Source organism: Panulirus ornatus, chromosome 55 (genome assembly GCF_036320965.1).
Source record: "Panulirus ornatus isolate Po-2019 chromosome 55, ASM3632096v1, whole genome shotgun sequence".
NCBI classification, from domain to species: domain Eukaryota; kingdom Metazoa; phylum Arthropoda; class Malacostraca; order Decapoda; family Palinuridae; genus Panulirus; species Panulirus ornatus.
Window position 1 is genome coordinate 12,584,971 of NC_092278.1, and position 27,500 is coordinate 12,612,470.

At 40.9% G+C, this 27,500-nt stretch overlaps 1 protein-coding gene across 1 annotated transcript in view; it reads left to right on the forward strand.

The window, feature by feature from the left end:
- The window catches only part of LOC139765732 (uncharacterized), a 556,217-nt gene that overhangs the window by 273,815 nt on the left and 254,902 nt on the right, over positions 1 to 27,500 (forward strand). The window contains exons 20-21 of the mRNA XM_071693548.1: positions 5,751 to 5,879; positions 6,847 to 6,966. Coding sequence (XP_071549649.1) covers positions 5,751 to 5,879; positions 6,847 to 6,966 — 249 coding nt within the window. The remainder of the gene's footprint in view (positions 1 to 5,750; positions 5,880 to 6,846; positions 6,967 to 27,500) is intronic.

Genomic DNA, 27,500 nt, shown 5'->3' on the forward strand with positions numbered 1-27,500 from the left:
GGGGTTCTTAGGGAGGTGAATGCAAGAGTTTTGGAAAGAGGGACAAGTATGCATTCTGTTGTGGATGAGAGACCTTGGGAAGTGAGTCAGTTGTTGTTCGCTGGTGATACAGCGCTGGTGCCTGATTCGGGTGAGAAAGTGCAAAACCTGGTGACTGAGTTTGGTAAAGTATTGGAAAGAAGAAAGCTGAGAGTAAATGTGAATAAGAGCAAAGTTATTCGGTACAGTAGGGTTGAGGGACAAGTCAACTGGGAGGTAAATTTGATTGGAGAAAAACTGGAGGAAGTGAAGTGTTTTAGATATCTGGGAGCGGATTTGGCAGCGGATGGAACCATGGAAGCGGAAGTGAATCATAGGGTGGGGGAGGGTGCGAAAGTTCTGGGAGCGTTGAAAAATTGTGGAAGTCGAAAATGTTGTCTTGAAAAGCAAAAAAGGGTATGTTTGAAGGAATAGTGGTTCCAACAATATTTTATGGTTGCAAAGCGTGGGCTATAGATAGAATTATGCGGAAGAGGGTGGATGTGCTGGAAATGAGATGTTTGAGGACAATACGTGGTGTGAGGTGATTTGAAAGGGTAAAAGAGATGTGTGGTAATAAAAAGAGTGTGGTTGAGAGAGCAGAAGAGGGTGTTTTGAAATGGTTTGGTCACATGGAGAGAATGAATGAGGAAAGAGTGACAAAGAGGATTTATGTGTCACAGGTGGAGGGAACAGGGAGAAGTGGAAGATCAAATTAGAGGTGGAAAGATGGAGTGAAAAAGGTTTTGAGTGATTGGGGCCTGAATATGCTGGAGGGTGAAAGGCGTGCAAGGAATAGAGTGAATTGGAACGATGTGGTATACCGGGGCCGACGTGCTGTCATTGGATTGAACCAGGGCATGTGAAGTGTCTGGGGTAAACCATGGAGAGTTTTGTAGGGCCTAGATGTGGAAAGGGAGGTGTGGTTTCGGTGCATTATATATGAAAGATGAAGACTTAGTGTGAAGGAATCTTGCATTTGTTGTCTTTTCCTAACGCTACTTCGTGCATATCCGGGTGGAGGGGGTTGTCATTTCATGTATGGCGGGGTGGCGACGGGAATGAATGAGGACAGACACTATGAATTATATACATGAGTATATATGTATATGTATGTGTGTGTGTATATATGCGTACGTTGAGATGTATAAGTATTTATATGAGTTGTGTGTGGACGTGTATGTATATACATGTGTATGTGGGTGGGTTGGGCCATTCTTTCGTCTGCTTCCATGCGCTACCTCGCTAAAGCGGGAGAAAGCACAAAGTATAATAAAAAAATCATTATTACTATCATTATCTTTATCATCATTATCATTTCTATCATTATTACTATTGTTGCTATCATTATCATTATTATTTTCGTTAATATGATTATCAATACTCTCTGTCATTATATATATATATATATATATATATATATATATATATATATATATATATATCCCTGGGGATAGGGGAGAAAGAATACTTCCCACGTATTCCCTGCGTGTCGTAGAAGGCGACTAAAAGGGAAGGGAGCAGGAAGCTGGATATCCTCCCCTCTCTTTTTTTTTTTTCCCCAAAAGAAGAAACAGAGAAGGGGGCCAGGTGAGGATATTCGCTCAAAGGCCCAGTCCTCATCCTCTGTTCTTAACGCTACCTCGCTAATGCGGGAAATGGCGATTAGTGTAAAAAAAGTATATATATATATATATATATATATATATATATATATATATCTTTTTAATTTGCTTTGTCGCTGTCTCCCGCGTTAGCGAGGTAGCGCAAGGAACCAGACGAAAGAATGGCCCATCCCACCCACATACACGTCAACACACAGCACATACACATACCTATACATCTCAATGTATACATATATATACACACACCGACATATACATATATACCCATGTACATAATTCATACTGTCTGCCTTTATTCATTCCCATCGCCACCCCGCCACATATGGAATAACAATACCCTCCCTTATCATGTGTGCGAGGGAGCACTAGGAAAAGACAACAAAGGCCACATTCGTTCACACTCAGTCTCTAGCTGTCATGTAATAATGCACCGAAACCACAGCCCCCTTTCCACATCCAAGCCCCACAAAATTTTCCATGGTTTACCCCAGACGCTTCACATGCCCTGGTTCAATCCATTGACAGCACGTCGACCCCGGTATACCACATCGTTCCAATTCACTCTATTCCTTACACGCCTTTCACCCTCCTGCGTGTTCAGGCCCCGATCACTCAAAATCTTTCTTACTCCATCTTTCCACTTCCAGTTTGGTCTCCCACTTCTCCTCGTTCCCTCCACCTCTGACATATATATCCTCTTGGTCAATCGTTCCTCACTCATTCTCTCCAGGTGACCAAACCATTTCAAAGCACCCTCTTCTGCTCTTTCAACCACACTCTTTTTATTACCACACATCTCTCTTACCCTTACATTACTTGCTCGATCAAACCACCTCACACCACATATTGTCCTCAACATCTCATTTCCAGCACATCCCCCCTCCTGCGCACACCTCTATCCATAGCCCACGATTCGCAACCATACAACATTGTTGGAACCACTATTCCTTCAAACATTCCCATTTTTGCTTTCCGAGATAATGTTCTCGACTTCCACACATTCTTCAAGGCTCCCAGAATTTTCGCACCCTCCCCACCTTATGATTCACTTCCGCTTCTATGGTTCCATCCGCTACCAAATCCACTCCCAGATATCTAAAACGTCTTCACTTCCTCCAGTTTTTCTCCATTCAAAGTTACCTCCCAATTGACTTGACCCTCAACCCTACTGTACCTAATAACCTTACTCTTATTCACATTTACTCTCAGCTTTCTTCTTTCACACACTTTACCAAACTCAGTCACTAGCTTCTGCAGTTTCTCACATGAATCAGCCACCAGCGCTGTATCATCAGCGAACAAGAACTGACTCACTTCCCAAGCTCTCTCATCCACAACAAACTGCATACTTGTCCCTCTTTCCAAGACTCTTGCATTCACCTACCTAACAACCCCATCCATAAACAAATCAAACAAACATGGAGACATCACACACCCCTGCCGCAAACCTACATTCACTGAGGCCCAATCACTTTCCTCTCTTCCTACACGTACACATGCTTTACATCCTCGATAAAAACTTTTCACTGCTTCTAACAACTTGCCTCACACACCATATATTCTTAATAGCTTCCACAGAGCAACTCTATCATTTCTATCATATGCCTTCTCGAGATCCATAAATGCTACATACAAATCCATTTGTTTTTCTACGTATTTCTCACGTACATTCTTCAAAGCAAACACCTGATCCACACATCCTCTACCACTTCGGAAACCACACTGCTCTTCCCCAATCTGATGCTCTGTACATGCCTTCACACTCTCAATCAATACCCTCCCATATGATTTACCAGGAATACTCAACAAACTCATACCTCTGTAATTTGAGCACTCATTCTTACCCCTTTGCCTTTGTACAATGATACTATGCAAGCATTCCGCCAATCCTCAGGCGCCTCACCATGAATCATATATACATTAGATAACTTTACCAACAAGTCAACAATACAGTCACCCCCTTTTTAAATAAATTCCACTGCAATACCATCCAAACCTGCTGCCTTGCCGGCTTTCATCTTCCGCAAAGGTTTTACTACCTCTTCTCTGTTTACCAAATCATTTTCCCTAAGTCTCTCACTTTGCACACCACCTCGACCAAAACACCCTATATCTGCCACTCTATCATCAAATACATTCAACAAACCTTCAAAATACTCACTCCATCTCCTTTTCACATCACCACTACTTGTTATCACCCCTCCCCCCCTTCCATTAGCCCCCTTCACTGAAGTTCCCATTTGTTCCCTTGTCATACGCACTTTATTTACCTCCTTCCAAAACATCTTTTTACTCTCCCTAGAATTTAATGATACACGAGACTGGGTTATAGTGATGGATGATTTGGATGCAAAGGTGAGTAATGTGTCAGTTGAGGGAATAATTGGTGTACATGGGGTGTTCAGTGTTGCAAATGGAATTGGTGAAGAGCTTGTAGATTTATATGCTAAAAAAGGAATGGTGATTGGGAATACCTCGTTTAAAAAGAGATATACATAAATATACATATGTAAGTAGGAGAGATGGCCAGAGAGCGTTAATGGATTACGTGTTAATTGACAGGCGTGCGAAAGAGAGACTTTTGGAAGGTAATGTGCTGAGAGGTGCATCTAGAGATGTGTGATTATTATGTTGTGCAGGCGAAGTTGAAGATTTGTAGAGGTTTTCATAAAAGAAGAGAGAACGTTGGTTTGAAGAGAATGGTGAGAGTAAGTGAGCTTGAGAAGGAGACTTGTGCGAGGAAGTACCAGGAGAGACTGAGTAGAGAATTAAAAGATGAGAACAAAGGACGTAAGGGGAGTGTGGGAGAAATGGGATGTATTTAGGGAAGCAGTGATGGCTTGTGCAAAAGATGCTTGTAGCATGAGAAGCGTGGGAGGTACTGAGTGGTGGGATGAAGAAGTAAAATCATTAGTGAAAGGGAAGAGTGGCATTTGTACTATTTTTGCAGGGAAAAAATGCAAAAGACTGGCAGATGTATAAAAGAAAGAGGCAAGAGGTCAAGAGAGAGGTATAGGAGGTGAAAAAGAGGGCAAATGAGAGTTGGGTTGAGAGAGTATCATTGAATTTTAGGGAGGATAAAAAGATGTTTTGGAAAGAGGTAAATAAAGTGCGTAAGACAAAGGAACAAATGGGTACACAAATGAAAGCGGCTAATGGGGAGAGAGCAGAAGAGGGTGTTTTGAAATGGTTTGGTCACATGTAGGGCATAAGTGAGGAGAGATTGACAAAGAGGATATATGTGTCAGAGGTGGAGGGAACGAAAAGTGGGAGACCAAATTGGAGGTGGAAGGATGGAGTGAAAATAGAATTTGAGTGATCGGGGCCTGAACATGCAGGAGGGTGAAAGGCGTGCAAGGAATAGAGTGAATTGGAACGATGTGGTATACCGATGTCGACTTGCTGTCAGTGGATTGAACCAGGGCATGTGAAGCGTCTGGGGTAAACCATAGAAAGTTTTGTGGGGCCTGGATGTGGAAAGGGAGTTGTGGTTTCAGAGCATTATACATGACAGCTAGAGACTGTATGTGAACGAATGTGGCCTTTGTTGTCTTTTCCTAGTGCTACTTCGCGCACATGCGGGGGGAGGGGGTTGTCATTTCATGTGTGGCGGGGTGGCGACGGAATGAATAAAGGCAGACAGTATGAATTATGTACAAGTGTATATTGTACATGTCTGTGTGTGTATATGTACGTATACGTTGAGGTGTATAGGTTTGTATATGTGCGTGTGTGGACGTATATGTATATGTGGGTGGGTTTTGCCATTCTTATATGTTTCCTTGGGCTACCTAGCTGACGCGAGAAACAGCGACAAATTATAATAAATTAATATACATATATATATATATATATATATATATATATATATATATATATATATATATATATATATATATATATATATATATATATATATTCTAAGATATTTGCACTGTACGAAAGAACTGGATTTTCTTTTTTCTCATGTTCAGTTGAAGGATAAACAACAATGAAAATGAACTAGTCTCTTCTTGCTTATTGTCTTTCCTTTCGTAACATCAGTTATATACTCACTAGAGATATCCTGAGAGGCTGACTCGACTCATTGGTTGAGTCTTGTTGCAGGGGCAGGAGAATGTGCACCTGGGGAGTTCACCTGCTCCAGCGGCCAGTGTATCCCGGGCCACTATAGATGCCAGGTGACTACGGACAAGAGACACGGCTGTGTTGATCTCTCCCACCTCCTGAACTGCTGTAAGTCCCTCACAGACCCAGGTCTGGTTAACTCGTGCATGTGAACTTTTCCTGAAACCCTTGCATTTTTGTCAGAAATCTGATTCTTTTTTTCTCATTTTTGTTGTTCTTCCTTTAGGTAGATCCCTTACGTTGTTTTTCCTATATAAAAGCCAGAGATCTTTGTGTTTCCATCAAGAGATTTGGTAATTATATTGAAGGGATATTTGCTGTATGAAAATATTGCAGGCCCTTCGAATTATTTTATTCTTGTCAAAGCTATGAATCACTTTTTAAAATGGTCATTTCAATGGTATTCAATAATTAAGCAAGCGATTCGTTCATCATTTCTGTTGTTATTGTAGTCATCTTTCACATCTTCAGGTCTTTAGATCAGGCTTCACAAAATGGGCTCACACACAAACGCATGCACAACACTTAACGCTGACTGGCAGCTTTCACAGCATCTCGATTTTTCTGCTACAATGTTTTTGGGAACCAAAATAGACGGAAAACTTTGCATCTGCCTCAGCAAATACAAAGCAACATTAACCTGACATGTGGGACTGAAAATGATAGCGTAATTAATTTAAACGCAACATCAAAGTCTAAACAAATTGACCTAGTCTTAGAAGTCACAAAGTCTTGTTAAAATGTCACATTATTGCGATTTAATCGGGCTATGATTAGATCTACTGTCATGACTATGTTTGACCTTACTCTTGACTTCTTGTGACCTAGCTCACTATGCATCTTATCTCACACACGTAATCCTAAGCGGATTAAATCAATTAACTTAACGTGAGAAACAGGTTCTCTTTTTTATTTTAGTTTTCCTTCTACCGCTCATTTTCCCTGACTTACATCTTGCCCAGCTGACTACACTCGATTTAGTCGTAAGAGCAGCATGACCAACCTTAAAGAGCAGCTTCACCCATGTATGACCAGACTTCATTAAGGTATGACCTGACCCTGCGTGTACCTCCAGCAACGTATGAATGTGGACCACACCAGCTGAAGTGTGGCTCGGGTCCGTGTCTGGGTCAGGAGAGAGTTTGTGACGACCGTATCGACTGTCCCCTCACTTGGGACGATGAAGATTACTGCCGTGAGTACCCTCACTATGAAGGACATCTGATTTGTCTCATTCAGTTGATGCGTTAATCGCTTCGGTTGTAGTGCGCATGTCGTTTGGTATATATGGTGCGTAATGCGCTTAGTGTGTCATGCGCTTAGTGCGTTATGCGCTTAGTGTGTCATGCGATTAGTGTGTTATGCGCTTAGTGTGCTATGCACTTAGTGTCATGCGCTTATTGTGTTGCACTTAGTGTGTCATGCGTTTAGTGTGTTATGCACTTAGTGTGACATGCGCTTATTATATCATGCACTTAGTGTGTCATGCGCTTGGTGTATTATGCGCTTGCTGTGTCATTTAGCGTTTGTGTATCTCAGGCACACGACATGAAACATATAGCATTTGTTGTTCTTGATGTCTTTCTCTACTTCGATCACGAGAGATTGCAGTTGCTATACAAGTGTCATCACTGGTTATATATTGGATGTGTGTTTATCTTCAACATTAAGGAAGCTAACGAGAGACTGGCAAGGATGGGAATCAGGCTGCACTCGGTGAGACAGAAACTCTGTAGATGTCTATGGTGAGTGTTCCATGTACTGGTGATGTAGTGCTTCTGTTACCAGAGCTTCTCCTTCAAATTTTGTAGTGAGGTGGCAGTGAACGAGACTCACTCAGTAAAGAAGGATAGTGAGCAATACACATGAAGAAAAAGTATAGCGAAGGATGTTCAGGCCGTCGACAATGAACTGTAGCTTTAAAGTGAACTTTTTTCAAGGAAGCTAAAGACGAGTGGAGGGGGCTGTACCTCCTCACGCAGGGTGGTGGATGAAGAAAGTCCTCTCACGAAGTATGGTTCGCGTGGTTAATTTCTTTCTCGCGGAGTGGTGGCCTCGTGACCAGAGCTGAGAGCGGCAGTGATACGTGTGCTGAGGTTTGGTTGAGCTGTGATGATATGATTGTTTATGGTGTGTAGATGACACAGCAAAGCTCACTAACATGAAGATTAGTCATTACGTAAAATGTACATGTAATGAAGACGTAATGAGAGAATAATTAGTACATTATTGTACGAATGATTTAAACAGACTGAAGAGTGAACTCCAGAAAGTACAGTAGGAAAAGCCAGTGGAAATAAAATGTTTTGGGAGAGCTGTAATGACAGACTGATAGACGTGTCTCAGATCTCCAGAAACGTAAAGGGAAAGACAGATGAACATCACTGAAAAGAGGCTCAAAGTTGTGAGAGAGGAGCGAAGACGACCTGACGCTGAGCAGCGAGGCAGGATTCCCTTCCGTCGTCGGTCATATTAAGCTGTCGAGCAAGGTAATGGAAAAGAGGGATAGTTTGTTCTAGGCTTCAAGAAGATGTATACATAAGTGTCGTTGCTGTGCTTGAAGTTTCATGAGAAAAATTCATCTTTTGTTACGTATATGATGAGATGTCTGCATCGATAGAAAATATAAAAAGCTTTAAGAGGAACTGAGATGATACTGGACGACTGTTCGCCTGAGGTAGAGGAGAAATGCAACTCAGGGTTCGCTTCCAACTGGGTACAGTATGTGAAGGTTAAACAAAACACTTCACAGGTAATCTTCAGGTGGGACTCGAGGGCGTGGAGTGTTACACGATTTATTGCCTTGGTTTAGGATTGTATTTCCTCCCAGGGGTAAACGCAAGAGAACAAAGTGGTCGTACATAAAACACCTCCGCCTGTTATTCATAAGTATTTTCTTTTTCATATTTGATCGCCGAGCCCCGCGTTAGCGAGGTAGTGCCACGAAACAGACGAAGAAAAACTCATCCATTCATATATACACATATACACATACACGCCCATACAGGCATATATACATACATATTCCTATGAGTCCACATGGAAAATGAAACACGATAAGCTCCCAAGTCCACTTTCGTGTAATAATCACATCATTAGGGGAGACACAAGAGAGAAATATAAGTCAGTTGATATACATCGAAGAGACGAAACTAGGACGCCATTTGGTAAACTTGTGATTGTCCAAAACATACAAAGAGCGTTCATAAACTTTCATTTTACAAATTTTATCAACAATAAAGTTATCTAATTTGTATAGACCATCACTAATATTAAGATTATAATTCTTTGTGTATCTAATAATAGAAAATTCAATGATATTTCTCTTGGTAATAGAGTTAGAGTTAATAACTGAGATGGCGTTACTCCAGTCAATGCAATGATCATAGTTTTAACCTGATTAAACAAGGCATTTAATTCTTGTCCCGTTCTTATACTATATTTATGTTGCTTAAGTCTAACAGAAAGATCCTTACCAGTCTGACCAACATAAAATCTATCACATTTTCCACAAAGCACTTTATAGATGCATCCAAGAGAATTTTCTGGTGAATTCCTGATTAAGATATTCTTTATACTATTATTGTTGCTAAAGGCAACATTTACATTAAAGGATTTAAGCAACATGAGAAGCAAAGTGAAATTATTATTAAAAGGGAGAACTAAAAGATTCTTGGTGTCAATGGGAGGTTTGGGTTCAACTGTATAAAATGATTTCTTTGCTAACTTAAGGGATTTATCAATGAAAGATCTAGGGTACTTTAACTTAGATCCAATAGAATATATCTTCTCAAACTTATCATCAATAAAATCTGGATTGCAAATACGTAATGCCCTAAGGAACATAGATTGAAATAATGATAATTTAACTCTGTCATGTTGAGATGAGTAATAATGGATATATGAGCATACACTGGTGGGTTTTCTGTATATGCTAAACTTAAACTTGTTTGATATACATATCAATATATACACGTATATTTACATATGCATATACATACACGTATGTTTACATATACATACACATACACAGCCATAAACACATTCACATCTACATATTCGTTCTTGCTTACCTTCATCCATTCTCGGTGCTACCCCACCCCACAGGAAAAAGCATCGCCATCCCCTGCTTCAGCGAGGCAGCGCCAGTAAAACAGACCAAAAAAGGCCACATTCGTTCACACTCAGTCTCTAGCTGTCATGTGTAATGCACCTAAACCACAACTCCCTATCCACATCCAGGCCCCACAGACCTTTCCGTGGTTTACCCCACACGTTATACATGCCCTGGTACAATCCATTGACACCATGTCGACCCCGGTATACCACATCGTTCCAATTCACTCTATTTCTTGCACGCCTCTCAACCCCCCCTCTATGTTCAGGCCCCGATCGCTCAGAATCTTTTTCACTCCATCCTTCCACCTCCAATTTGGTCTCCCGCTTCTCCTTGTTCTCTACACCTCTGACACATATATCCTCTTTGTCAACCTTTCCTCGCTCATTCTCTCCATATGTCCAAATCATTTCAACACACCATTTTCTGTTCTTTCAACCACACTTTTCATTTCCACACATTTCTCTTACCCTTTCATTACTTACTCGATCAAACCACTTCACACCACATATTATCCTCAAACATTTGATTTCCAACACATCCACCCTCCTCCGCACAACCCTGTCCATAGCCCATCCCTCGCAACCATACAATATTGTTGGAACTGCTGTTCCTTCAAACATACCCATTTTTCCTCTCCGAGATAACGTTCTCTCCTTCCACACATTCTTCATCGCTCCCAAAACCTTCGTCCCCTCCTCCATCCTGTGACTCACTTCCGCTTCCATGGTTCCATCCGCTGCTAAGTCCACTCACAGATATATATAGCACTTCACTTCCACCAAGTTTTCTCTATTCAAACTTACCTCCCAATTAACAGGTCCCTCAACCCTACTGATCCTAATAACCTTGCTCTTATTCACATTCACTCTCAACTTTCTCCTTTCACACACTTTTCCAAACTCAGTCACCACATATGCTGTTTCTCACTCCAATCAGTCACCAGAGCTGTATCATTGGCGAACAACAACTGACTTCCCAGTCCCTCTCATCCCCAACAGACTGCATACTCGCCCCTCTCTCTAAAACTGTTGCATTCTTCTCCCTAACAACCCCACCCATAAACAGATTAAACAACCATGGGAAAATAACACATCCCTGCCGCAGACTAACCTTCACTGGAAACCAATCACTCTCATCTCTTCCTACTCGTACACATGCCTTAAATCCTTGGTAAAATTTTCACTGCTTCTAGCAACTTACCTCCCACACCATATACTCTTCAGACCTTCCACAAAGCATCTTTATGAACCCTATCATATGCCTTCTCCAGATCCATAAATGCTACATACAAATGGATCTGTTTTTCTAAATATTTCTCACACACATTCTTCAAGGCAAACACCTAATACACACGTCCTCTACCACTTCTGAAACCACACTGCTCTTCCCCAATCTGATGCTCTGTACATGCCTTCACCCTCTCAATCAACACCCCTCCCATACAATATTCCAAGAATACTCAGCAAACTTATGCCTCTGTAGTTTGAACACTCACCTTAATCCCCTTTGTCTTTGTACTATGGAACTATGCATGCATGCCGACAATACTCAGGCACTTCACCATGATGCATACATAAACTAAAAGTCCTCACCAACCAATCAACAACGCAGTCACCCACTTTCTTCATAGATTCTATTGTAATATCATCTAAACCCAACGCCTTGCCGGATATCATCTTCAGCAAAGGTTTCACTACCTCTTCTCTCTTAACCAAATCATTCTCCCTGGCCCTGTCACTTCGCACACCACTTCGACCAAAACACCATACACCTCCAACTTTATCATCAAGCACATTCAATAAACCTTCAAAATACTCATTCTATATCCTTCTCGCTTCACCACTAGTTATTACCTCCCCATTAACCCCCTTGACCGATGTTCTCATTTGTTCTCTTGTCTTACGCACGTTATTTACTTCCTTCCTAAACATAATTTAATTCTCCTTAAAGTTTAATGATACTCTCTCATCCCAACCCTCATTTACCTTCTGTTGCAACCGTTGCACCTTCACCTTGGTCTGTCGCTTTCTTTTAATTCATCTCTTTCCTTATAAGTTTCGTTCAAACGACTCTCTTTTCTCTTTCACTAACAACTTTACTTCTTCATCCCACCACTCACTACCCTTATTAATCTGCCCACCTCTAACCTTTCTCATGCTACATGCATCTTTTACATATGCCATCATTGCTTCCACGAATACATCCCATTCTTCACACACTTCCCTCACGTCATATGCTCTCACCTTTTGTCATTCTACATTCAGTCTTTCCTAGTACTTCCTCACACAATTGTCATTTCCAAGCTCACATATTCTCATTACTCTCTTCTCCCCATCATTCTTTCTATTTCCTTGAAAAGCTTTACAAATCTTCACCTTCGCCACCACAAGGTAGTGATCAGACATCCTTCCAGCTGCCCCTCTCAGCACGTTAACATCCAAAAGTATCTGTTTTTTTACGCGATTATAATTAGCACATGAACCAGTAATGCCCTTTGACCATCTTTCCTACTCACATACGTATATATATATATATATATATATATATATATATATATATATATATATATATATATATATATATATATATCTGCTTTGTCGCTGTCTCCCGCGTTTGCGAGGTAGCGCAAGGAAACAGACGAAAGAAATGGCCCAACTCACCCCCCATACACATGTATATACATACGTCCACACACGCAAATATACATACCTACACAGCTTTCCATGGTTTACCCCAGACGCTTCACATGCCCTGATTCAATCCACTGACAGCACGTCAACCCCGGTATACCACATCGATTCAATTCACTCTATTCCTTGCCCTCCTTTCACCCTCCTGCATGTTCAGGCCCCGATCACACAAAATCTTTTTCACTCCATCTTTCCACCTCCAATTTGGTCTCCCACTTCTCCTATATATATATGTATATATATATATATATATATATATATATATATATATATATATATATATATATATATATATATATATCTTTTTTTTTCTTTTCTTTTGCTTTGTCGCTGTCTCCCGCGTTTGCGAGGTAGCGCAAGGAAACAGACGAAAGAAATGGCCCAACCCACCCCCATACACATGTTGTACATACGTCCACACACGCAAATATACATACCTACACAGCTTTCCATGGTTTACCCCAGACGCTTCACATGCCCTGATTCAATCCACTGACAGCACGTCAACCCCGGTATACCACATCGCTCCAATTCACTCTATTCCCTGCCCTCCTTTCACCCTCCTGCATGTTCAGGCCCCGATCACACAAAATCTTTTTCACTCCATCTTTCCACCTCCAATTTGGTCTCCCTCCTCTCCTCGTTCCCTCCACCTCCGACACATATATCCTCTTGGTCAATCTTTCCTCACTCATTCTCTCCATGTGCCCAAACCATTTCAAAACACCCTCTTCTGCTCTCTCAACCACGCTCTTTTTATTTCCACACATCTCTCTTACCCTTACGTTACTTACTCGCTCAAACCACCTCACACCACATATTGTCCTCAAACATCTCATTTCCAGCACATCCATCCTCCTGCGCACAACTCTATCCATAGCCCACGCCTCGCAACCATACAACATTGTTGGAACCACTATTCCTTCAAACATACCCATTTTTGCTTTCCGAGATAATGTTCTCGACTTCCACACATTCTTCAAGGCTCCCAGAATTTTCGCCCCCTCCCCCACCCTATGATCCACTTCCGCTTCCATGGTTCCATCCGCTGCCAGATCCACTCCCAGATATCTGAAACACTTCACTTCCTCCAGTTTTTCTCCATTCAAACTAACCTCCCAATTGACTTGACCCTCAACCCTACTGTACCTAATAACCTTGCTTTTATTCACATTCACTCTTAACTTTCTTCTTTCACACACTTTACCAAATTCAGTCACCAGCTTCTGCAGTTTCTCACATGAATCAGCCACCAGCGCTGTCTCATCAGCGAACAACAACTGACTCACTTCCCAAGCTCTCTCATCCCCAACAGACTTCATACTTGTCCCTCTTTCCAAAACTCTTGCATTCACCTCCCTAACAACCCCATCCATAAACAAATTAAACAACCATGGAGACATCACACACCCCTGCCGCAAACCTACATATATATGTGTGTGTGTGTGTGTGTGTGTGTGTGTATTCGAAAGGCTCACAATTTTGTGCATGATCAAGATATTCCTATGAAACCGTGAGGAAAAAGAAACACGATAAGTTCCCAAGTGCACTTTCGTGTAATAATCACATCATCAGGGGAGACACAAGAGAGAAATATAAGTCAGTTGATATGCATCGAAGAGACGAAGCTAGGACGCCATTTGGTAAACATGAGATTGTCCAAAACATTCAACGAGCATTCAAAAACTTATCATTTTACGAACTTTATCAACAATAAAGTTATCTAATTTATATAGACCGTCACTAATATTAAGATTATAATTCTTTGCGTATTTAACAATAGGAGATTATATGATATTTCTCGTGGTAATACAGTTAGAGTTAATAACTGAGATGGCTTTACTCCAGTCAATACAATGATCATAGTTTTTAACGTATTTAAACAAGGCATTTGATCCTTGTCCCGTTCTTATACTATATTCATGTTGCTTAAGCCTAACAGAAAAATCCTTACCAGTCTCTCTAACATAAAATTTATCACAATTTCCACATGGCACTTTATAGATGCATCCAAGAGAATTTTCTGGTGAATTCCTGATTAAGATATTCTTTATACTATTATTGTTGCTGAAGGCAACATTCACATTAAAGGATTTAAGCAACATGGGAAGTAAAGTGAAATTATTATTAAAAGGGAGAACTAAAAGATTCTTGGTGTCAATGGGAGGTTTGGACTCAACTCTATAAATGATTTCTTTGCTAATTTAAGAGATTTATCAATGAAAGATCTAGGGTACTTTGACTTAGATCCAATAGAATATATCTTCTCAAACTCATCATCAATAAACTCTGGACTGCAAATACGTAATACCCTAAGGAACATAGATTGAAATGATAATAATTTAACTCTGTCATGTTGAGATGAGTAATAATGGATATATGAGCATACATTGGTAGGTTTTCTGTATACGCTAAACTTAATCTTGTTTCCTAACCTATGGATCATGCAATCTAAAAATGGTAACATACCACTATTTTCATTTTCTACAGTTAATTTGATGGAAGGCAATAAATTGTTAAGTAAGGGGAGAAATATTTGTCAATATTCATTTCTTGGCCAAACACAAAGAACATCATCTACATACCTAAACCAAATTGCATTAGAAGGTAAGATATCCTTCAGTAATATTGTTTCAAAAAATTCCATATAAAGATTACTTAGTACAGGTGAAAGAGGGTTACCCATTGCCATACCAATTTTTTGAGCATGATTATCTCCATTGAATTGAAATACACAGTCTTTTATACACAATTTTATCAGTTCAATTAAAACAGACTTTGAAATAGGTGAATGAATATCATCCAAGACATCAAATAAATATTCTAAAAGGTCATCAACTGGAACTTTAGTGAAAAGTGAGGAAACGTCAAAGCTAACTAGTTTGAAATCAAAATTAACATTGATATTATTTAGCTTGTTGACTAAATATACATTGTTCATGATATTAGAATTTTATACCTTACCCACTAAAGGATATAATAAAGAAACTAACCATTTTGACAATTTATAAGAGATGGAGCTTAGTGAACTCACTATAGGTCTTGCTGAAAAATTCAGTTTATGTAAGTCCATACATATATGGCAATGAAGGGGATAAAGATGACAAACTTTTGAGAAGTGAACTGTTACCTTTCAACAACAACTTCATTTCTTTATTGAAATGGGAAATAACTGCTTCTAAGGGATTTTTTCAAAGTTTAGAATATGTTGTGTCATCATTTAAAAGATCATTCATTTTAGACAGCTCCCTCCAGATCCCACAAAACTTTCAATGGTTTACCCCAGACGCTTCACATGCCCTGGTTCAATCCATTGACAGCACTTCGACCCCGTTCTACCATATCGTTCCAATTTACTCTATTCTTTGCACGCCTTTCACCCTCCTGCATGTTAAGTCCCCGAACACTCAAAATCTTTCTCACTCCATCTTTCAACATCCAATTTGATCTCCCACTTCTCCTCGTTCCCTCCACCTCTGACACATATATCCCTTTGTCAGTCTTTCCTCACTCATTCTCTCCATATGACCAAAGCTTTTCAAAACACCCTCTTCTGCTCTCTCAACCACACTCTTTTTATTATCACACATCGCTCTTACCCTTACATTACTTATTCGACGAAACCACCTCACACCACATATTGTCCTCAAACATCTCATTTCCAATACATCCACCCTCCTGCGCACTACTCTATCCATAGCCCACGCCTCGCCACCATACGACATTGTTGGAACCACTATTCCTTCAAACATACCCATTTATGCTTTCGGAGATAATGTTCTCGACTTCCACACATTCTTCAATGCTCCCAGAATTTTCGCCCCCTCCCCCACCCTATGATTCATTTCCTCTTCCATGGTTCCATCCGCTGCCAAATCCACTCCCAGATATCTAAAACACTTCACTTCCTCCAGTTTTTCTCCATTCAAACTTACCTCCCAGTTTACTTGACCCTCAACCCTACTGTACCTAATAACCTTACTCTTTTTCACATTTACTTTCAGCTTTCTTCTTTCACAGACTTTACCAAACTCAGTCACTAGCTTCTACAGTTTCTCATATGAATCAGCCACCAGCACTGTATCATCAGCGAACAACAAGTGACTCACTTCCCAAGCTCTCTCATCCACAACAGACTGCATACTTGCCCATCTTTCCAAAACTCTTGCATTCACCTCCCTAACAACCCCATCCACAAACAAATTAAACAGCCATGGAGACATCACACACCCCTGCCGCAAACCTACATTCACTGAGAACCAATCACTTTCCTCTCTTCCTACACGTACACATGCCTTACATCCTCGATAAAAACTTTTCACTGCTTCTAACAACTTGCCTCCCACACCATATATTCTTAATACCTTCCACAGAGCATCTCTATCAACTCTATCATATGCCTTCTCCAGATCCATAAATGCTACATACAAATCCATTTGCTTTTCTAGGTATTTCTCACATACATTCCTCAAAGCAAACACCTGATCCACACACCCTCTCCCACTTCTGAAACCACACTTCTCTTCCCCAATCTGATGCTCTGTGCATGCCTTCACCCTCTCAATCAATACCCTCCCATATAATTTCCCAGGAATACTAAACAAACTTATACCTCAGTAATTTGAGCACTCACTCTTATCCCCTTTGCCTTTGTACAATAGCACTATGCAAGCATTCCGCCAATCCTCAGGCACCTCACCATGAATCATACATACATCAAATAACCTTAACAATCAGTCAACAATACAGTCACCCCCTTTTTTAATAAATTCCACTGCAATACCATCCAAACCCGCTGCCTTGCCGGCTTTCATCTTCCGGAAGGCTTTTACTACCTCTTCTCTGTTTACCAAATCATTTTAATAAAACCCTCTCACTTTGCACACCACCTCAACCAAAACACCCTATATCTGCCACTCTATCATCAAACACATTCAACACACCTTCAAAATACTCACTCCATCTCCTTCTCACATCACCACTACTTGTTATCACCTCCCTATTAGCCCCCTTCACTGAAGTTCCCATTTGTTCTCTTGTCTTACGCGCTTTATTTACCTACATCCAAAACATCTTTTTATTCTCCCTAAAATTTAATGATACTCTCTCACACCAACTCTCATTTGCCCTCTTTTTCACCTCTTGCACCTTGCTCATGACCTCCTGCCTCTTTCTTTTATACATCTCCCACTCATTTGCATTATTTCCCTGCAAAAATCGTCCAAATGCCTCTCTCTTCTCTTTCACTAATAATCTTACTTCTTCATCCCGTCACTCACTATCCTTTCTAATCTGCCTACCACCCATACTTCTCATGCCACAAGCATCTTTTGCGCAAGCCATCACTGCTTCCCTAAATACATCCCATTCCTCCCCCACTCCCCTTCCGTCCTCCGTTCTCACCTTTTTCCATTCTGTATTCACTCTCTCCTGGTACTTCCTCACACAAGTCTTCTTCCCAAGCTCACTTAATCTCACCACTCTCTTCACCCCAACATTCTCTCTTCTTTTCTGAAAACCTCTACAAATCTTCACCTTCACCTCCACAAGATAATGATCAGACATCCATCCAGTTGCACCTCTCAGCACATTAACATCCAAAAGTCTCTCTCCTTCGCGCGCCATCAATTAACACGTAATCCGGTAACGCTTTCTGGCCATCTCTCCTACTTACATACGTATACTTATGTATATCTCTCTTTTTAAACAAGGTATTCCCAATTACCAGTCCTTTTTCAGCACATAAATCTACAAGCTCTTCACCATTTCCATTCACAACACTGAACACCCCATGTATACCAATTATTCCCTCAACTGCCACATTTTACTCACCTTTGCATTCAAATCACCCATCACTATAACCCGGTCTCGGTCATCAAAACCACTAACACACTCATTCAGCTGCTCCCAAAACACTTGCCTCTCATGATCTTTCTTCTCATGCCCAGGTGCAAATGCACCAATAATCACCCATCTCTCTCCATCAACTTTCAGTTTTACCCATATCAATCTAAAGGTTACTTTCTTACACTCTATCACATACTCCCACCACTCCTGTTTCAGGAGTAGTGCTACTCCTTCCGTTCCTCTTGTCCTCTCACTAACCCCTGACTTTACTCCCAAGACATTCCCAAACCACTCTTCCCCTTTACCCTTGAGCTTTGTTTCAATCAGGGCCAAAACATCCAGGTTCCTTTCCTCAAACATATTACCTATCTCTCCTTTTTCCTCATCTTGCTTACATCCACACACATTTAGACACCCCAACCTGAGCCTTCGAGGAGGATGAGCACTCCCCGCGTGACTCCTTCTGCTGTTTCCCCTTTTATAAAGTTAAAATACAAGGAGGGGAGGGTTTTTAGCCCCCCGCTCCCGTCCCCTTTAGTCGCCTTCTACGACACGTGAGGAATGCGTGGTAAGTATTCTTTCTCCCCTGAACAACTGACTTATATTTCTCTCTTGTGTCTCCCCTGATGGTGTGATTATCACACGAAACTGCACTTGGGAACTTATCTCGTTTCATTTTCCCCGTGGACTCATAGAAATATATATATATATATATATATATATATATATATATATATATATATATATATATATATATATATATATATATATATATATATATATATATATATACATCTTTTTCTTTTTATTGCTTTGTCACTGTCTCCCACGTTTGCGAGGTAGCGCAAGGAAACAGACGAAAGAAATGTCCCAACCCACCCCCATACACATGTATATACATACGTCCACACACGCAAATATACATACCTACACAGCTTTCCATGGTTTACCCCAGACGCTTCACATGCCCTGATTCAATCCACTGACAGCACGTCAACCCCGGTATACCACATCGATCCAATTCACTCTATTCCTTGCCCTCCTTTCACCCTCCTGCATGTTCAGGCCCCGATCACACAAAATCTTTTTCACTCCATCTTTCCACCTCCAATTTGGTCTCCCTCTTCTCCTCGTTCCCTCCACCTCCGACACATATATCCTCTTGGTCAATCTTTCCTCACTCATTCTCTCCATGTGCCCAAACCATGTCAAAACACCCTCTTCTGCTCTCTCAACCACGCTCTTTTTATTTCCACACATCTCTCTTACCCTTACGTTACTTACTCGATCAAACCACCTCACACCACACATTGTCCTCAAACATCTCATTTCCAGCACATCCATCCTCCTGCGCACAACTCTATCCATAGCCCACGCCTCGCAACCATACAACATTGTTGGAACCACTATTCCTTCAAACATACCCATTGTTGCTTTCCGAGATAATGTTCTCGACTTCCACACATTCTTCAAGGCTCCCAGAATTTTCGCCCCCTCCCCCACCCTATGATCCACTTCCGCTTCCATGGTTCCATCCGCTGCCAGATCCACTCCCAGATATCTAAAACACCTCACTTCCTCCAGTTTTTCTCCATTCAAACTCACCTCCCAATTGACTTGACCCTCAACCCTACTGTACCTAATAACCTTGCTCTTATTCACATTTACTCTTAACTTTCTTCTTTCACACACTTTACCAAACTCAGTCACCAGCTTCTGCAGTTTCTCACATGAATCAGCCACCAGCGCTGTATCATCAGCGAACAACAACTGACTCACTTCCCAAGCTCTCTCATCCACAACAGACTTCATACTTGCCCCTCTTTCCAAAACTCTTGCATTCACCTCCCTAACAACCCCATCCATAAACAAATTAAACAACCATGGAGACATCACACACCCCTGCCGCAAACCTACATTCACTGAGAACCAATCACTTTCCTCTCTTCCTACACGTACACATGCCTTACATCCTCGATAAAAACTTTTCACTGCTTCTAACAACTTGCCTCCCACACCATATATTCTTAATACCTTCCACAGAGCATCTCTATCATCTCTATCATATGCCTTCTCCAGATCCATAAATGCTACATACAAATCCATTTGCTTTTCTAGGTATTTCTCACATACATTCTTCAAAGCAAACACCTGATCCACACATCCTCTACCACTTCTGAAACCACACTGCTCTTCCCCAATCTGATGCTCTGTACATGCCTTCACCCTCTCAATCAATACCCTCCCATATAATTTACCAGGAAACTCAACAAACTTATACCTCTGTAATTTGAGCACTCACTCTTATCCCCTTTGCCTTTGTACAATGGCACTATGCAAGCATTCCGCCAATCCTCAGGCACCTCACCATGAATCATACATATATTAAATAACCTTACCAACCATTCAACAATACATATATATATATATATATATATATATATATATATATATATATATATATATATATATATATATATATATATATATATATATATATATATACATGCACGTCCACACACGCACATATACATACCTGTACCTTTCAACGTGTACATATATATACATTTATTTTGCTTTGTCGCTGTCTCCCGCGTTAGCGAAGTAGCGCAAGGAAACAGACAAAAGAATGGCCCTACCAACCCACATACACATGTATATACATACACGTCCACACACGCAAATATACATACCTATATACCTCAACGTATACATATATATATACACACACAGACATATATATATATATATACACATGCACATAATTCATACTGTCTGTCTTTATTCATTCTCATCGCCACCTCGCCACACATGAAATAACAACCCCCTCCCCCTCATGTGTGCGGGGTAGCGCTAGGAAAAGAGAACATAGGCCACATTCCTTCACACTCAGTCTCTACCTGTCATGTAATAATGCACCCAAAAACCACAGCTCCCTTTCCCCATCCAGGCCCCACAAACTTTCCATGGTTTACCCCAACGCTTCACATGCCCTGGTTCAATCCATTTACAGCCGTCGACCCCGGTGTTTCCACATCGTTCCAAATTTTCTCTATTCCTTGCACGCCTTTCACCCTCCTGCATGTTCAGGCCCCGATCACTCAAAATCTTTTTCACTCCATCTTTCCACATCCAATATGGTCTCTCACTTTCCTCGTTCCCTTTCCCTCTGACCCCATATATCCCCTTGGTCAATCTTTCCTCACTCATTCTCTCCTTGTGACCAAACCATTTCAAAAAACCCTCTTCTGCTCTCCCCAACCACTTTTTTTTTTTCCACCACTTTTTACCCCTTCTTATTACTTGATCATCCACTACACAAATTGCCTCAATTCCTTTCCAGCACATCCACCCCCCTCCGAAAACTTATCCCTAGCCCACGCCCCCACCCTAAACATTGTTGGAAAAATATTCTTAAACAACCATTTTGCTTTCCCAGAAAGTTCTCGCTTCCACACATTTTTAAAAGCTCCAGAAATTTCGCCCCTCCCCCCCCCTTGACCCTTCCGCTTTCCTGGTTCCCTCCCCTGCCAAAACCACTCCTGATATCTAAAAAACTTTTTTTCCTAAATTTTTTCCATTCAAAATTACCTCCAATTTTTTACCTCAACCCACGTCTAAAAACCTTGCTCTTATTCCATTTACTCTTAACTTTCTTCTTTCAAACTTTACCAAAAATCGCCCCAGTTTCTGAGTTTCTCACCAAAAACAGCCCCGGGGCTGTATCTTTAGGAACAACAATGACTCACTTCAATGGGGGGGGGGGGGGGGGTGGGGATTTTTTCCCCCTTTTTTGGCTACCTCCAAAACCGGGGGAACAACAAATTTAAAAAAAAAAAAAAAAAAATATATATATATAAAATATATATATATTTTATATATATAAAAATTAAAATATATTATATATATAAAATATCTAAAATTATATATATATATTCGCCCCCTCCCCCACCCTATGATCCACTTCCGCTTCCATGGTTCCATCCGCTGCCAGATCCACTCCCAGATATCTAAAAACCTCACTTCCTCCAGTTTTTCTCCATTCAAACTCACCTCCCAATTGACTTGACCCTCAACCCTACTGTACCTAATAACCTTGCTCTTATTCACATTTACTCTTAACTTTCTTCTTTCACACACTTTACCAAACTCAGTCACCAGCTTCTGCAGTTTCTCACATGAATCAGCCACCAGCGCTGTATCATCAGCGAACAACAACTGACTCACTTCCCAAGCTCTCTCATCCACAACAGACTTCATACTTGCCCCTCTTTCCAAAACTCTTGCATTCACCTCCCTAACAACCCATCCATAAACAAATTAAACAACCATGGAGACATCACACACCCTGCCGCAAACCTACATTCACTGAGAACCAATCACTTTCCTCTCTTCCTACACGTACACATGCCTTACATCCTCGATAAAAACTTTTCACTGCTTCTAACAACTTGCCTCCCACACCATATATTCTTAATACCTTCCACAGAGCATCTCTATCATCTCTATCATATGCCTTCTCCAGATCCATAAATGCTACATACAAATCCATTTGCTTTTCTAGGTATTTCTCACATACATTCTTCAAAGCAAACACCTGATCCACACATCCTCTACCACTTCTGAAACCACACTGCTCTTCCCCAATCTGATGCTCTGTACATGCCTTCACCCTCTCAATCAATACCCTCCCATATAATTTACCAGGAAACTCAACAAACTTATACCTCTGTAATTTGAGCACTCACTCTTATCCCCTTTGCCTTTGTACAATGGCACTATGCAAGCATTCCGCCAATCCTCAGGCACCTCACCATGAATCATACATATATTAAATAACCTTACCAACCATTCAACAATACATATATATATATATATATATATATATATATATATATATATATATATATATATATATATATATATATATATATATATATATATATATATATATACATGCACGTCCACACACGCACATATACATACCTGTACCTTTCAACGTGTACATATATATACATTTATTTTGCTTTGTCGCTGTCTCCCGCGTTAGCGAAGTAGCGCAAGGAAACAGACAAAAGAATGGCCCTACCAACCCACATACACATGTATATACATACACGTCCACACACGCAAATATACATACCTATATACCTCAACGTATACATATATATATACACACACAGACATATATATATATATATACACATGCACATAATTCATACTGTCTGTCTTTATTCATTCTCATCGCCACCTCGCCACACATGAAATAACAACCCCCTCCCCCTCATGTGTGCGGGGTAGCGCTAGGAAAAGAGAACATAGGCCACATTCCTTCACACTCAGTCTCTACCTGTCATGTAATAATGCACCGAAACCACAGCTCCCTTTCCACATCCAGGCCCCACATAACTTTCCATGGTTTACCCCAACGCTTCACATGCCCTGGTTCAATCCATTGACAGCACGTCGACCCCGGTGTACCACATCGTTCCAATTTACTCTATTCCTTGCACGCCTTTCACCCTCCTGCATGTTCAGGCCCCGATCACTCAAAATCTTTTTCACTCCATCTTTCCACATCCAATATGGTCTCTCACTTCTCCTCGTTCCCTCCACCTCTGACACATATATCCTCTAGGTCAATCTTTCCTCACTCATTCTCTCCTTGTGACCAAACCATTTCAAAACACCCTCTTCTGCTCTCTCAACCACTTTCTTTTTGTTACCACACATCTCTCTTACCGTTACATTACTTACTTGATCATACCACCTCACACCATATATTGTCCTCAATCATCTCATTTCCAGCACATCCACCCTCCTCCGCATAACTCTATCCATAGCCCACGCCTCACAGCCATATAACATTGTTGGAACCACTATTCCTTCAAACACACCCATTTTTGCTTTCCGAGACAACGTTCTCGCCTTCCACACATTCTTTAACGCTCTCAGAAATTTCGCCCCCTCCCCCACCCTGTGACTCACTTCCGCTTCCATGGTTCCATCCGCTGCCAAATCCACTCCTAGATATCTAAAACACTTTACTTCCTACAGTTTTTCTTCATTCAAACTTACCTCACAATTGACTTATCCCTCAACCCGACTGTACCTAATAACCTTGCTCTTATTCACATTTACTCTTAACTTTCTTCTTTCACACACTTTACCAAACTCAGTCTCCAGTTTCTGTAGTTTCTCACCCAAATCAGCCACCGGCGCTGTATCATCAGCGAACAACAACTGACTCACTTCCCAAGCCCTCTCATCCACAACAGACCGCATATTTGCCCCTCTCTCGAAAACTCTTGCATTCACCTCCCTAACAACCCTATCGATAAAGAAATCAAACAACCATGGCGACATCACGCACCCCTGCCGCAAACCGACATTCACTGAAAACTAATTACTTTCGTCTCTTCCTACTCGTACACATGCTTTACATCCTCAATAAAAACATTTCACAGCTTCTAGCAATTAGCCTCACACACCATATATTTTTAATGCCTTCCGCAGAGCATCTCTATGAAATCTATCATATGCCTTTTCCAGATCCATAAATGCTACATACAAATCCATTTGTTTTTCTAAGTAATTCTCATATATATTCTTCAAAGCAAACACCTGATCCACACATCCCCTACCACTTCTGAAACCACCTTGCTCTTCCCTAATCTGATCCTTTGTACATACTTTCACCCTCTCAATCAATACGCTCCCACATAATTTCCCAGGAATACTCAATAAACTTATATTCTCTGTAATTTGAGCGCTCATCTTTATCCCCTTTCCTTTGCACAATGGCACTATGCAAGCATTCCGCCAATCCTCAGACACCTCACTATGAGTCATACATACTTTAAATATCCTTACCAATCACTCAGCAACACGGTCATCCCTTTTTTGATAAATTCCACTGCAATGCCATCCAAACCCGCTGCCTTCCCGGCTTTCCTCTTCCGCAAAGCTTTTACTATCTCTTCTCTGTTTACCAAATCATTCTACCTAACCTTCTCACTTCGCACACCACCTCGACCAAAACACCCTATATCTGCCACTTTATCATCTAACACATTGAACAAACCTTCAAAATATTCGCTCCATCTCCTTCTCACATCACCACTACTTGTTATCACCTCCCTATTAGCCCCCTTCACCGATGTTCCCATTTGTTCTCTTGTCTTACGCACTTTACCTCCTTCCAAAACATCTTTTTATTCTTCCTAAAATTTAATCATACTCTCTCATCCCAACTCTCATTTGCCCTTTTTTCACCTCTTGCACCTTTCTCTTAACCTCCTGCCTCTTTTTTTTATACATCTCCTAGTCATTTCCACTATTTCCCTTCAAAAATCGTCCAAATGCCTCTCCCTTCTCTTTCACTAATGATCTTACTTCTTCATCCCACCACTCACTACCCTTTCTAATCTGCCCACCTCCCACGCTTCTCATGCCACAAGCATCTTTTTCGCAAGCCATCACTGCTTCCCTAAATACATCCCATTCCTCCCCACTCCCCTTGTGTCCTTTGTTCTCACCTTCTTCCATTGTGCACTCAGTCTCTCCTGGTACTTCCTCACACAAGTCTCCTTCCCGAGCTTGCTTAATTGCACCACTCTCTTCACCCCAACATTCTCTCTTCTTGTATGAAAACCTCTACAAATCTTCACCTTCGCCTCCACAAAATAATGATCAGACACCCCTCCAGTTGCACCTCTCAGCACATTAACATCTAAAGTCTCTCTTTCACACGCCTATCAATTAACATGTAATCCAATAACGCTCTCTGGCCATCTCTCCTTCTTACATACGTGTACTTATGTATATCTCTCTTTTTAAACCAGGTACTCTCAATCAGCAGGCCTTTTTCAGCACACAAATCTACAAGCTCTCCGCAATGAGACATATAAGATAGAAATTTGTCCCAGTCGATCGTGTGACCTAGAGACTTATCGGATATCAGCAACCGCATATGTGAAACTTTCTCATCATTTCATAAATCCGTATCCGTACCCACATCTGCACTCGCGTTTATGATAGATTAAACATCCGCATCCACATCCACGTTTGTGATAAACATTCACATCCGCATCCGCTTCAGCATTTGCGGTTTGATTTAACATCTGTGTCCGCATCCTTACCACAGACAAAGAGGATGTGATGGATATACAAAAGAAGACTGAAAGACAAAAGCTAGTTGCGCTGACCGCTTCTCGTCACTCCGTGATAGTGGCGGGGGAAGAAGGAGCTGGTGTGAGTCATATGAGTCACCATGCACTCGCCGAAGTGTAGAGGAGTTTACCTTATGAGTAGGTGGTGTGTCAGTCGATCACGCTGCTTGAAGTGAGATAAACAAGCTTACCAAGCTTGACTGACTCTCTTTTTTTATGTACAATGTCGTCATGAAACAGTCAAGTGTGGAAGCACTTCGTGGAACAACCACATAACTTGGCGTAGTGTCTTGTGCAAAAAAAAAAATATTCATTAAAAGTACGTGGAACTACATCTTTGAAAACTCATTTGAAATCTAGGCACAAAGAACAGTTTGAAGCAGAAAAAAGAAGTTAAGAGGAGAAATTACAGAAAAAACTCCTTTGCAAAAAGTGAAGTCTGACATTAAGCAACGAAATGTTGAAGAATATCTTCAGAGTGGAAAATTGTGGAATGCTTCTAACTTTAAATAAAAAACTAAATACGTATGTTACAAAAGTGTTTGTATTGGATGATTTACCATTCAGTCATGTTGAGGACATATCTAAATTGTTATGTATCTAGAACACAAAAGTATATCGGGCAACCAACACGGTTTCCATATTAGAAGATCCTGCCTGACGAATTTCCTGGAAATTCTTAATATTTTTTTAACGAAATGGTACAAACATTTACCGTCTGATGTAGCATATTTAGATTTCCAAAAGGCTTTCGATAAAGTACCTCACAAGAGACTTACGGAAACTCAAAGCACACGGGATCGGTGATGAACTCTGTACATGGATCAGAGACTGGCTTACCGGAAGAGAGCAGCGTGTAGTATTAAACGGCGAAGCCTCAGATTGGCTAGACGTAACGAGT